This window comes from Leptodactylus fuscus, chromosome 7, assembly GCF_031893055.1.
Source record: "Leptodactylus fuscus isolate aLepFus1 chromosome 7, aLepFus1.hap2, whole genome shotgun sequence".
Lineage (NCBI taxonomy): Eukaryota > Metazoa > Chordata > Amphibia > Anura > Leptodactylidae > Leptodactylus > Leptodactylus fuscus.
In genome coordinates, this window is record NC_134271.1 from 84,713,786 (window position 1) to 84,728,437 (window position 14,652).

At 41.3% G+C, this 14,652-nt stretch overlaps 1 protein-coding gene across 3 annotated transcripts in view; it reads right to left on the reverse strand.

The window, feature by feature from the left end:
• Positions 1-4,706: 4,706 nt before the first annotated feature.
• The window catches only part of TC2N (tandem C2 domains, nuclear), a 32,667-nt gene continuing 22,721 nt past the window's right edge, over positions 4,707-14,652 (reverse strand). For all 3 annotated transcript variants that reach the window (XM_075282416.1, XM_075282418.1, XM_075282417.1), the window contains 2 exons: positions 13,710-13,909; positions 4,707-6,761 (listed from right to left, as the gene is read on the reverse strand). In XM_075282416.1, the coding sequence (XP_075138517.1) occupies positions 6,645-6,761; positions 13,710-13,909 (317 nt within the window). In that variant the 3' untranslated portion in view covers positions 4,707-6,644. The remainder of the gene's footprint in view (positions 6,762-13,709; positions 13,910-14,652) is intronic.

Here is a 14,652-nt window from a genome sequence, read left to right on the forward strand (position 1 = left end):
AACAAGATGAAATATGCCTGGGCATGAACATGCATATTCCATATGGTATTCTATGGCACTTTTTCTTACAGAGGTTGCAGCTGGACCTGTAGATCTGGCACACTTATTTGTTGCAGAAGTTGGCATGCTAGCTGATTCCTTAAATTCTTGATTGGTGATAGGGGCCACACGGTGGCTCAGTGGTTAGCACTGCAGTCTTGCAGCGCTGGAGTCCTGGTGTTCAAATCCCACCAAGGGCATAAAACCATCTGCAAGGAGTTTGTATGTTCTCCCCGTGTTTGCATGGATTTCCATCCCATATTCCAAAGACATACTGATAGGGAAAAATGTACATTGTGAGCTCTATGTGGGGCTCACAATCTACATTTAAAAAAAAAATTCTTGATTGGTGATAAATCTGACTACCAGGCAGGCCAAGCAAATGTTACAATCCGGTTTAAACATTTCGGGGAAAGCCTTGCTTCTGACGAAAAATACCACTTGGAAACCCTGCCATGAGGCCTCTATAATGAAACCCGATTGTCATCAGATCCCACACAAAACCTGGATTTGTCACTAAAGACAAAATAGTTCCAGTCCATATCAGTTCAGTCTCGATCACGACACTACTGCAAATGAAAGAAACTTAGGCTGGCAGTCAATGGAAGTACATGTAATGGGTGCCATGACGCCAAATTTACTTCTTCTAAGTGTCTAGATATGGTATTGGCAGATACAGGGGTGTGTAGTAAAGTGGACAAGGAAACTGTGAAAGCTACTCTGCCTCTCTAATGGTGGTTCGTCTGCACCATCTAGAGCCTGTTAGCCATGTGTTCATGCCCTCATGTAACTATTACTCCCAATAGCTAGGTCAGAAAAGCCTAGATGGCAGACAGTTCATCAGAATGATCATCTTGCTTCTATCATTTCACTGATGTGCTGCTCTCAAAGACTGTCAACTGGGAAAAATATGTATTTGAGTGTGTTATAGAGCTAGGGCAGAGGGGAAGCACTTTTATGTCCTCACACCCTCATGTGGTAAGACTGAGTGCCAAATTAGACCACATCTGTAATCATTGACATACAGTTGTGCTTAAAAGTTTACATACCCCGGCAGATTTTGGGGGTTTTTTTGCCTTTTTTCAGAGAATATGAATAATAACACAAAAGCTTTTTTTCCACTCATGGTTAGTGGTTGGGTGAAGCCATTTATTGTCAAACCTCTGTGTTTTCTTTTTTTAAATCAGAATGACAACCAAAAACACCATGTGTGCATGGGGACCCCCAAACGGACTACAATGGGGTTCGTGTGCTCTCCGCATGCGGACAGGAAAGTAAATTGTGAAGTACTTTCCCGTGCACATGTTCCCTGCGGAGAGCTCACGGCAAGCACACGGACCCCATTATAGTCTATGGGGATCCGTGTGCTTTCACTGCACACTGCTTGCAAATGCGTTCGGTAGTCCGTTCAGGGGGGTCCCCATTCGGACTCCCCCGAACAGATTACTGACGCAGATGTGAACGAGGCCTGAGATGGCCACTCCAGAACCTTCACTTTCTTCTGCTGTAGCCAATGACAGGTTGACTTGGCCTTGTGTTTTGGATCGGTGTCATGTTGGAACGTCCAAGTACGTCCCAAGCGCAGCTTCCTGGCTGATGAGTGCAAATTTGCCTCCAGTATTTGCTGATAACGTGCTGCATTCATCTTTCCTTCTACTTTGACCAAGTTTCTAGTGCCTTTGAAACTCACACATCCCCACATCATCAGTGATCCACCTCCGTGCTTTACAGTAGGAATACAGTACAGTACAGCAGTTCCTTTCATCATAGGCCTTGTTGACACCTCTGCAAATGTAACGTTTATGGTTGTGGCCAAAAAGTAAAATTTTTCTCTCATCACTCCAATTTACCTTGTTCCAAAAGTTTTGAGGCTTGTCGTTGTACAGTTTGGCATATTGAAGGAGAGATTCTTTGTGGCATTTGCACAGTAATGGCTTTCTTCTGGCAACTCGACCATGCAGCCCATTTTTCTTCAAGTGCCTCGTTATTGTGCATCAACCACACCAATAGTTTTCAGAGTCCTGTATTTCATCTGATGTTATGTGTGGGTTTTTCTTTGCATCCTGAACAATTCTCTGGGCAGCTGTGGCCAAAATTTTGGTGGGTCTAGCTGACCGTGGTTTGGTTTTTACAGAGCCCCTGAGTTTCCATTTGTTAATCACGGTTTGAACACTGCTGACTGACATTATCAATTCCTTGGATATCTTTTTGTATCCTGTTTTATACAGTTCAACTACCTTTTCCCGTAGATCCGTGGACAATTCTGTTGCATTTTTCCTCCAGCCTTCAGTGGCTGGAGGAAAGATGCAACAGTCTGTCTGGATCCGAGAAACTCACTCAGCTTTTATGCACACACAGGTCACAGGCGAGGATGTTACCTTTAGTAGCCATCCAAACCTCTTTGTGTCAACTTCTGGGCATGTTATCAGGCCAAAATCACCAGGGGATGGGAATTTTTGAACAGGGTCATTTTGATGTTTTTGGTTGTCATTATGATTTAAAAAGAAAAGTCACAGAAGTTTGACAATAAATGGATTCACCCAACCACTAACCATGAGTGGGGAAAAAGTTCTTGTGTTATCATTCATATTCTCTGAAAAAAGGCCAAAAAAAACTAAAAATCTGCCAGGGTATGTAAACTTTTGAACACGACTTTATCTGCCTGAGAAATAACTTTATGTCAAGTTTTGTAGCAATTCCACATTTCTATCTGGGTGGGTTTTTTTTTTTTTTTTTGTCAATGAGTATATGAAACACAAATGATCCTCACACTCCACAATGTACTAGGAAGTAGCAATTGCAGAATCTTTTCCCAGCATTTTCTTGCTTCCTGGGCAGTCTTGCCAATACAAACAGGAGACAGAGTGCAGATAGAGCACACAGGTCTCACTAGACCAAATGTCATCACATGTCACTTGCCACCTGGAAAGGTGAAAAGACACCAGGAAGAGACCTGATATCTTATCATCCTGTCCATAAAAGCACACACTTGTTATTCACAAAGATTAAACAGTGAACTCATTTTTTTGCAATTAATTTCCTGCATTCAAATCAACATTTCTGTATCTTACTTACTCCATGTACGTAAATTACATCAGCAGTTTGCAAATCACACCAATTTTGCAGCCACAGATGTAGCATTATATACTGATAAGTTGTGGCACTGTAGTATATTTTCCCAACAAGCTTATTAAGGTGAGTTCAGTTTAATCTGTTATCCATGGTTCATAAATGCCAAAACTTTAGTGTAGAAATTTGATGTCCTACCCCGGGCGTGGGAAAAAACTGGACTCTATAGCAAACTTTTGACTGGAACCCTAGCCACCACATTTTATAAAGCCCCCTTTCCTGGCCTCTACATGGTATAATAGACGGTTTCTGGCTCCCACATGGTAAAAAGCCCCCTTTAATGCCCCCCCCCAGCTTAACATTAATTTTAATGGCCCCCACGTCGCATACAATCCTTACTGACACTCTACTTGGTATATTGCCCCCTTTATTGATCTCCTTATTGGCTCCTATACAGTATGCTGTCTCCTTTACTGTCCCCCCACACATTGACCTCCATTCAGTAAGTGCCCCCTTTAGTGGCCACCATACAGTAAGTGCCCCCATACAGTGACTTTTGGCCACTTCTGACTGGATTACTACAGCAGCTAATGGTCAATACTCACTTACTAACCCCTGGCCCTGCCCATGGACTCCTCCACTTCTACTTCTACTGCTATGGCTGCTAGTTCTGCCATTGCTTCAACCTGCAACACTCCAGATGTTACAAAACTATAACTCCCAGCATGTGTTGACAGTTTGCAGAAAGCTAGATGAAACCCGCTATAGACATTATTATGGAATAAAAGGGACTATTGACATGCCATATACCTGTGTGATCCCTGCACCCAAACTCAGACCTCAGCAGTCAGGTGCCATAGATGGATGTCCCCTGAGTACTGAAGAGCATCACCACTAAAGCTAGAGAATGGCTGCAGTGGTCACAAGTTTCTATGGCACATAATTGCTATGGAAAAGTACAGAAGGACTTACAAAGCACCAGAACTGGAGTGGTGAAGGATTTCACTGGTGAGTTTGTTTATTTAATATCATAACATTTTTGGCAGGACGCTTAAACGGGTTGTCCTACAAAGTGGTGGTTGGCAATCCCATTCACTTCAATAGGAGCAGTGGAGACAGCTGAAGTACAGCACTCATCTATCTCTGGCGCTCCTGTTGAAGTGAAAGGGAGCAACAATTGTCACCAGTCTCTCCCACTTTCAGCTTGGCTGCTTTCAGATTGAATGTGGAGCCCAAGAGAGGTTCTGCTCACTTTACTTCGTGGAACAACCCCTTTAATTTCATTAACTCTTAGACAACCCCTTTAAATGAATGTAGGGAGAGATAGAAAACCATATTTGAGATCAAAAGAAAACGGCATACATTTGCAGCTTATGGCACTTTAAGGCAATCATCCCCATAGCATAATGTAGAACCCAGGTCAGAGGGTAGATTTTCTTTTACAAGGCAATCCTGATCCTCCTTCTGCATCCTGTCCCTGTCTTGGTAATAGGCTGCTTAATCCCTTTCTTCTTGGTCTTGAGTGACCTTTGCAAAGCTCTTAAATGTATGAAATAAAACACTCTGATCCTGGTGCTTCCATCACTGAGGATTAGGCTTTATTGCAGTTAGTGGTTCATAATGACATTGTCAATAAATAGGTAAATAATGATGTTTAGTCATTTATAAAGTGTTTCTTTCTAAATCCTAAGACTAAGACACATACTGAGAATGGTAAAGGGGTACTGTGCAAATATCTAGCATACATGGGAACTGACAACTATTACCCCATGGTCTTTGGTTGTTTCTAGAGGGTATAAAAGTTGACCACTGCGCTGACCTAACAAGACATTTTCATACTAAACATTGTCCATTTTAAAGATATAGAAGTGGTACTGTGGTCACTGCATATCCAGAATAAGAGTTTCATACTTTATATTCACCGTACAGGACAAGAGAATTGGTATTTGTATAATCCATGCTGTATATACAGAATAGGAGCAGATAATGGGAATAACGATCAGCATGCAGAGAAGTGGTACTGTGTAGTGTTGTCATATACTGTGTCCTCATATACTGACCTGAAGTAGTACTGTGTGGTCAATACACACAGACTAAAGAGAGTTACTGAGAATTACATCTATTAGACTATGAGATGATGTGTTGAGCAGCAATCTTTTTGTAAAAGTACAAATGGAGGTTACGTAAATAGGTGGAGCTCAGGTAGTTTGGAAGGACATTGCTTAACATCATTTCTCGGAATGCTTAGAAATGACAAAATAATAATATTATTTGTACTAAATATAAAAAAACATTTACTTTTACATAAAGGATCCATTTTCCATTATCTGCTCAAATTTTTCATTCATGACATCACATTTTCCTAAATTGCATTTTCCCAAAAGAATTAAAGGGAATCTGTTGATTCCTTTTCACCCATGAAAACACTACATGTCATAGTTCCTCCCATGTGCTGTCTTCTGGTGCCTTTATAACACCAGTCCACTTCCATCATCTACAGAAAGATAACTTTTGATCTCTCCGCACCCCAACTCAGCCCCTCTGCTGTGACCAATGTCCCCTAGTCTGGCAGTTGCAGTGATATTAGCAGTGATAATGGACATCATTCTTGGGCAAGAAGGGACCAGGTTGGGCTGTCGGACGCTTGACTTCTTCCATTAGCTTTCTACCAACTTGTCTTGAAACCCCTAATTTACATACAGAAGAAGGGTATTTGTCTGCAGATGATGGTATTGGACTGGCAATATAGAGACCCAGTGACAAGCCATGAGAAGCACTATGAGGTACTGATGGAGGTTTAGGGGATGAAAAGGAAATGACAGATACACTTTAAAAAGTTCCCTAGTAAATATGAGTAACCGAGTCATCCTCTTCTATCATGTTCTTACAGAGTTTAATTATTCTATTTCTTATTTATGACTGCTTTATGGAAAGCTAGGTGGCAACCAATATGACGTCCATTCCACAGGGCTTGTCACTCAGTATTCCTCAGTCCTTGTTGGCAAAGCTATTACATACTGCAGATGCTGTTAACTATACAGTTTTGCCATTTAGGACTTATGAAAGCTGGATAACAACCAATACGGCCACCATTACAGCTTTATTGGGTGTGGCCAAGCTACCTTAGTATCTACTGTAACTTGGTAGAGCTGACATTCGGGATTGAAGAAAAACTGTAATGGCAGTCATGCTGCATGTTATGCAGTTTTACCAGAAATAGAACTTAAAAAAACAAGTTGAACAATTCAAAAACTTATTTTTACTGGATTTTTTTTAGAGTAACTAAATACGTTCTTTAACATGGTCTACAAAGCAACTACAGTAATTACAATAGTGCTATTTACTGTAATCTTACAGCATGTGCAAAATGAGGTATCCACTATGGTGCCTTGTGTCTCACCACCATAGCCCGTAAATCTTCCTTGTCGGTTTATCCTACTGTTTCCAGGCAAGATCCTTTGAGATAAGCAATACTCAATCCTTTGTACAGTATTTATTTACAAATAATCCCTGGCATTGTCCAGTCCACGGGGGCTTCAACAATTCAGGGGGTTTAATTTATGCCACTTTGTCACCACTTTCTCTGGATGGCTAATTGTGTCCGTCCATTGATCTGCGGCGTCACTGCTGTTACTGTCGCTGCTGATCCACACCTGAGAACAAGGAGAGGGTCAGAGAGTTGTCTTCTATAAACAGCAATCAAACTATATAGGGGTATCACATTTATGGGAAGTGTTTGTAAAACGTGTATCTGGAGTGAATCAATGGTATTCAATACTGATTAATGATGCTAATGTTTACAATGTATACAGCACTATTGGCAGCTCTACAATGTAGAGTCTATAATGCCAGAGAATGATGGAGACTGAAACATTGCATAAATAACTGCACCAAAACCGCTGTGTTGCATATCCATCATCAGTCCTATTATGCTCATCACATTAAAAACCACTAGCCAGCCACACTGCAAGTTGCAATGCCAGGGACCAATAGATTACATTAAGTTGCACAGCAATGTGAACATAGACTGCAGATAGAGTACTACTCTAAGCTGGCTGCACACAGTAACCTGTGTTCAGCTAACCTTCATTGGTTAAATGCATATATCCTAGTAAAGAATAATACCTATGTTAGACCATGGGCTTATCTGGCTACAGCACATATTTACATAGTGACCCCTCTATAGTTAAATATCACCCCCACACCTTTCTACATAAATCTCATGTGTTGTTATCCCCGGGTCAGTTAGATGATATGAATAGTGCATAGACATGTGATGTCTGTATATGACTGTAGGCCTGGGAAGGAAGGAGGCACTCCGCAGATGTTCCTGAAACAACAGCACCTGCAGCTGGCTCGAGCCTGGGGATCATGCTATCCTGTGGTGATTAACTTTCCCGGAGATGTAGCGAGAACCTGGCTGCCTGTCAATAGGGAGGAGAGCAGACCTGACCCGTTCTGTCTGTGGGATTGGATTTATAACAGAGGACTCAGTGTACTTCATGAAAAGCTGCACTGTTAGCTGTTTAATTCCCTCTTATTGTGTATTCTCTGCCTTTTTCTATAATCCAAATTACAAACTGAAGAGTTTAGAAGAGTTTGGTTTCAAAAGTGAATTTCATACTGTACAGCACAGGATAGATGGATATCTGGGGTACAGTAATTTCAGCCTCTGGCATCTGTCACGGGAAGGCTTGTAGATATGATTGTGATGTACAGTTACATCAACATTGTAGGGCGCCTTCACCGACGGGGACTGCAGTTCTGCATTCGTGCCATGAAAGGTGCAGCATTGCAGTTGTTTTAACCTAGGGCTACACCATAGGGCTCATTGATCTTGCCTTGTATGCCAATTTGCACAAAAAAATAGTAATATTTTCACCATTTACATTGTGCTTGCCACATATTAATAATGGCCAGATAGGGGGCTGGACTTTACAACCTGACAATAGAAAACTGGCACAAATAAAGGCTGAAATCTATACTGACTCTTAGCTAGTATATATTTCAGTTTCAGGCATGCAAACCACCCAAGATTAGCTAAAATTTCACTCCGGTAAAGCCATTCATTAAAGGGGTATTCCCATCTTAACAAGCTATCTCCTATCCATAGGAGTGGGGTTAGGTAAGGGTTTGACCGCTAAGATCCGCATGGATCAGGAAAGCGGGGCAGTTTTGACCTTTGGTCTGCATGACTGCAAACCTTCTCTGGAAGAAAGTATGACATTTGTGGCTATTCTCACATTAATATATGGTGCAGTGTTCTTTGTGGCTTTCAGTAGCTTCATGTATCTAATAAGATCGGTAGTCCATAAAGAAATTGGGGCAGATTTGCTCAATTTATAAACAGTTTAAATGTAACTGCACCAAATTTATCCCCGTCACTGATGCTGGATGATGTGGTACTTCTTTAGGCTATGGTCTTCATACCATCTATGTAACAGTTGGCTTAGTTTTTCCCAAATTTTGGCACAATTCTGGTGTACATTGTTGCTTCTTAAGCCACAACCCTTTCTTGACATACCATTTCTCACATGTGAATTTTTGTTATCTATATCTATACAGTTTTTTCCACAACATGCGCATACAATTTATTAAACTCTCTGCCATTTTGCGTATACTGTAATATACCGCGGTTTTCCCACAAATCCAAACAGAAAATCTAAAGAGTATCCACTGCCTATGAAACTACCATCAAGGGTGGCCATAAGCCTCTATGACATGGATGTTTGCTGGGCCCACCATGATCACTAGAACTGAAGTGCTATAATTCCCATTTATTCTCAACACACAAGGGAAATCTGAATGGAGTGGAATCTGGTGTATGGAAGAACCCCATTAGATTAAGGCCCTACATAGCGAACCACAGTCAAAAGGCGCTGCAGAAAAAAATGCTATGCATTTCTGCTGAATTTTTTCAGTAGTGTATTTGAGTTGCATTCTGCAATGTGAGGTCTTAGCCTAAGGATACCATAGAGCAGGCCACAGCAAAAAAAAAAAAAAAGCTGCAGAAAAGTTTCCTCTGTGGACTTTCTGTCTCTATTATACCTATACGAAAAATGGCAGCATTTCTGTAGGTATAATTGACATGCTGCGATTTACAAAAACTCAACGATTTTTGAAATGGCAGCATTTCCACTGTGGATATTTTTCTGCAATGTGTGGATGAGGTAAGCGAGAATCCCATCCACTTTGCAGGTATTGTAAAACGCCACAGTTTTTGCAATGTTAGGCCCCAACCTAAAAATATTACAACTTTCTTCAACTTTAACCAAGCTGCACTTCCCTATACAAGACAATGTTTACTTACCCCTCATGTTTTCCTAAGGGACATATTATGTTCTGCTTCATTGTCACCATTATAAGGCAATCTTTATAGTTACACTGACGATTTGCCTTGAATATCTTTTAGAGAGGCACACAATGGATGAATGGCTTATATATGGGAGTAAAGGGCCCCTTCCCTTGGCGTAATTTATACATCTGACATTTTCTTCTCCTAGAAAAGAAATCTTTTCAGGGAAGAGTAAACTGATATTTCAAGTCCTTTTCCTCAGTGCTTTGTGTCCTTCTGCTCATGAAAGGGACATTTGTGCTTCATTTTAAAAGGTAGTGGGATACATAAGTGAAGTGTCCTGTTATTGTGGCCAACAGCATTTCCTTACAAATGTCATCTATATCGCACAGGGCTTAAATGCCTGCTTGCAGAACGTTCCTTGGTCTTATTACACATGGTCAGGGTGAAGTTACAAGGTGAGGTTGAAGGGTTTGGAATACAACCTTATTCTGACAGCACCTACTTGTAATATATGAAAGAGCATTTGTCCTAAAATCTTCAGAATCCCCTATAAATGTACAGATGTAGCATTCATTAACATGACATTTGCCAGTCATGTTAGCTGTCTTAGCAGGAGCTGCCTGTCTGAATCGTAGCAGGGCTTTCACCAGCAAACTAAGAATGCTTTCTAAAAGTAGAAGTGTTAATACTTTACTTTTTATCAATTAATACAATTAAATGAATGAACAAAAGAGAAATCTAAATCACATGTCTAAACATCTTAGGGAACTAAGCAAAGATCTATTTTCTATGGTTATAGTTTTGCTCAAATCCTTCTGTCTCTTCATGCAATCCAAGACAGACTGGATAATATTGAGAGCAGGGCTCTGTGGGGGCCATATCATCACTTCCAGGTCACACCAAACATTGTTTTGAGTTAGATTTCTCTTGTGTTCATTCACTTAATTTTGTTAATTGACAAAAATATCCCACTGCTACCATTTCTATTTTTATGTCAGATAGCAGAGAATGGGTCAGTAGGGCAATGGAAGATGAAGGCACTGTCTGATGATTCATATGAATTGTTGAGTAGGCCTTGTCAATCAAAAGAATTTCCCATAGTGCAAGTTAAAATTGCAGGCAGATCGTGCTAACTCTTTGTGCCTGTAATGTTAATAATTGCTACATGTGTAATTCCTTTAATTGTACTAAAGGTTTATGTACAGTTAAACCTCTCCAGAGGATCACTCCTTTGAAAAAGACACCCCTCTTAAAGACTTATTTTTTCAGCAACCGATTTTTCTCCCATTAATGCTCTATGGAAGTTACCTCTCTATAAGCAAACCATCACCTTATCCAACCAAAGACCACATTTCTGAGATAATATTTCATTGCACTGAGAGACCAATGTGGACGCAGAGGCCATGTTGTAGTCAATGCAATCTGCCACTGAGGTGCCAAGCATACATGCCAACAGTCCCAATTTGCTAGGAGAATCTCAGGAACTGGACCATAAAACATTGGATTTAATGAAGTTGGATTTTGGCTTATGCCAGCAAGTATCATGAAGGGTGAAAATGAAAAGGGAAGCCATGTCTGGTTCTAGGAATGAGAGTGGAACCATACCGAAGACCACAATTTAAAAGTACGGACTAGGAATGAGAGGAGAACCATTCTTAGGGCCAAAATTTCAAGGGATACAATGCTGTGGACTAGGAAAGAGGGGAAGGCCATGCTAATGACCATGGGATGGTTTAAAATGATACTATGTTGAGAACTAGGAATGAGAGAGGGAGCCATGCTAGGGTCCAGGAGGTGAACCATACTGAGGACCATAATTTAAAGCAATAAAATGCTGGGGGCTAGGAATCAGAGACTAAGTTAAGAGACTTAGAATGAGAGAGAACACAGTGGCCAAACTCCTGCAGTTATCAGCAGGTAACCACTGCTATTCACTTACAGATCCCTCTCCTGCCCACGGCTGCCTCTACTTCCCCCTCAGTGCTCTAGACACTGAACAGTGTCAGGACGTCGCTGATGCTATTCAGCACGATGCATGGGATCTTCTGAATGGTGAGTAATCCAGCAGGTAATGGTCTATTTAATAAAAAATCAGCAGGCGGCCAACTGGGCCCCATAAGTCACTTGTCAGTATAGTGTGTGGGGGGTCAGTATAGGGGGCATTTACCATGTTGAGGCCAATAAGTGAGGCAGAAAATTGTATGGGGGCTAACAAGGAGGCAGTATACCATGTGAGGGAAAAATAAGTGGTCTTTTTACTATGTGGAAAAGAGGGAGTTATACCATGTGGGGGGCAGTAAGGGGGTGTTATACCATGTGGGGGCAGTAATGGGGGTGTTATACCATGTGGGGGCAGAAAAGGGGGTGTTATACCATGTGGGGGCAGTAAAGGGGGTGTTAAACCATGTGGGAACCAGTAAAGTTGGCGGTATACTGTTTGGGGTCCAGTAAATTGGGTGTTATACCATGTGGGGGCCAGTAAAGATTACATTATACTGTGTTGGAGCTAGAAAATAAATTGTTATACCATCTGGGCACCACTAAAGGGAATGCTATACCATGTTTGGGGAGAAGTGCTATGCTATGTGGGGGCATGGAGCCCAGGTCACAATTTTGCTATGGGTCTAAGTCTTTGCTAGTAATGCCCTTAAGGGGGAACCGATGCTGGCAACTAGGAATGAGAGGAAAGCCATGCTGGGGACCAAGATTTAGAAAGATGCCATGCTGGGGACAAAGAATGAAAAAAGATGCCATTCTAGAGACCAGATGAATGGTGGGGCCATCTTGAACTAGGAAATTTACAGGTCACCAGGAGACTAAGAAAGAGTTTGGACCCCCTAGCATGGGTGTTTTGTTACTCCTATTCTAGGCGTGTGATATGATACCTGAGTCTGTGTAATATGCGGATATGATACCTAGTTTTGTGTAATATATTGATGTGATACCTGCTGTTGGGAAAGATGAATGAAGACTCATTACAGTCCATAATTGTACAATTTAGCTTTTCTGGTACTATGACTGGCGAATTCATGCAGTATCACCACATATGACAACATCTGCCCAGCTAGTTGAACCTATCCTGTGTGGCCTATGGTGATCATATTGGGTTTCACTCAACTCCCATATGCTGGGAATGGCAATGCAAAGCCCCCCCCCCCCCCCCCCGTGTTTGCATATTATAAATACTGGCTCTTTGTCTGCATTCTGTCACTTGTAATGCAAAGTACACATAACCCCTGCGATTTGGGAAAATACATCCCAGTAATTCAACAAATAAGTCAAAAGTTTAAATGTTCTTGGCTAAAAATCCAGATGGCGGTTGATACGGTTACATGATAGAATGTGATCATCAGTCAACTTCATTACAGTCTTGTCATCCGGCTGTTTGTTAGCCAAGCTGAACACCTGGACTTTATAACCCCCATAGATTGCACTTACAGATAGAGCATTGTACTGATGGTTATCACGGGTGTTATTGGAAAAATGTTTTCCGTGCATTGCAGCACTCAACTAGCTGAAGCTGTCTGATGTAAAAATATAAAGCCAGAATTTCAAAGAATACAGATATGTACACTGGCAGAGACAGGAACATGTGGATATGACAACATATCACTGTGAAGATTTGTCATTCTGGTTGTTTAGAAAGCTGGATGACATCCCCTCTTGGAACTGTTATACATGTAGTAGGGACTATTCAGGCTGTGCACAGACGTAACCCAGGGATTATGTTTCTAAATGTGTTTTTCACATTTATGTTAAAAATGCAGTTTAATATCTGTACAAACTTAAATGAAACGTTTTTTTATTGCTGAAAGAAACTCTACATGATCCACTTTGGGAAGGAATTTGTTCCCAATTTCACTTTTAGTCATGGTTTTGAGTGTATATTGGCAGTAGTATTTGACCTTTTACATTCCTACTTTACATCCTCACCAGATACTCAAAGAACTGAAAAATACCTTAAGGCTAAGGCCCCACGTTGCGTAAACACAGTTTTTTTTTGTTGCAGATTTTGCTGCGTTTTTTTTTTGAGCCAAAGCCAATAATGGTTACAAATAGAATGGGAAATATATAGGAAGGTCTTCTACTTCTACCTTCTGTTAAATCTACTCCTGACCACATCAAAATTTGCAAAAAGAAAAGTTGCGTTTCCGCAATGCAAGGCCTTAGCCTAAATGGGATTAGTTTTCACTTTAAACAGACCACACAGTAGGTTACTTTGGTTGTAGGAATCAATTGAGTGATTAATGGGTTCAACATCCCAACTTCAATGAATAGTAATCTGTCACGGCGCTGTCCTTACCTGTCCAATGAAATGCTTGCGCCGGACTGAGCTGCGACTGTACAACTTAATCAGAAAGTTAATTGCCTCTTCTTTCTGTGTCACTTGGAAAATCATGGTCTCCCCCCAGTTCACCTGGGAATTCGATAACTTTAATGGTCGTGTTTTCTTTTTGTAAAGCAGTCCCTCAGTGCTGAACATCTCTGCCTTGACGTAGAAAGCTGCAGAGATGGTAGAGAAAGCTATCAGTGTCTGTGTAAGGCTTAGTTCACATGCAATTCCACGTGTGCATATTCCGTCATGGCTGCCGCAACAGGATGCTGATGCAGTGCACAGCATCCCCTCACGGCTTTCCACTCCGGATTAGGCCCAAATAATTCCGCCTGAAGAAAGGGCAGCTTGTTTCTTTTTTCCACTAGCAGAAAAAAGAACGCTAGCGGCCTACATAGACCACCATTGTGAGGGGGCGGATTATGACGTAGAATCCGTGCCAAAATCTTCCCCCTCTTTCCTCGTGTGAATGGGGCCTTAGTCAAATGGCTAAGTTGTCTAGACCTGTTTTGATAAACCACATAATATTATGTGCCTTGGCAGTAGGTGCTTGGCATTGATTATTACAGTACAGTACCCTCAGTCCTTTTCCATGTCACTTTTATCCAGTGTTTTACCACTAGTAATATGTTCTCATCCGATACACTACTGTTGCCATTTCTCCACCCATGCGTTCAACTTCACCTCTATAATATTATATTATCCCCTTTTGTGTCCATTACCTTACATCATTTAGTAGCATTACCAAATGTGGAACTTTTACTTGGTAAACCATCTACAAGATCATTGATAAAAGATTCCAATACCGACCCCGCAACATACTGTGCTCCAAGCTGAATTTGCTTTGAAGTAGTGCCAGTCAGCAGCCTCGAAAATGGCTACCACATGCAACCAGGTGCACTTAGTCTTGTAC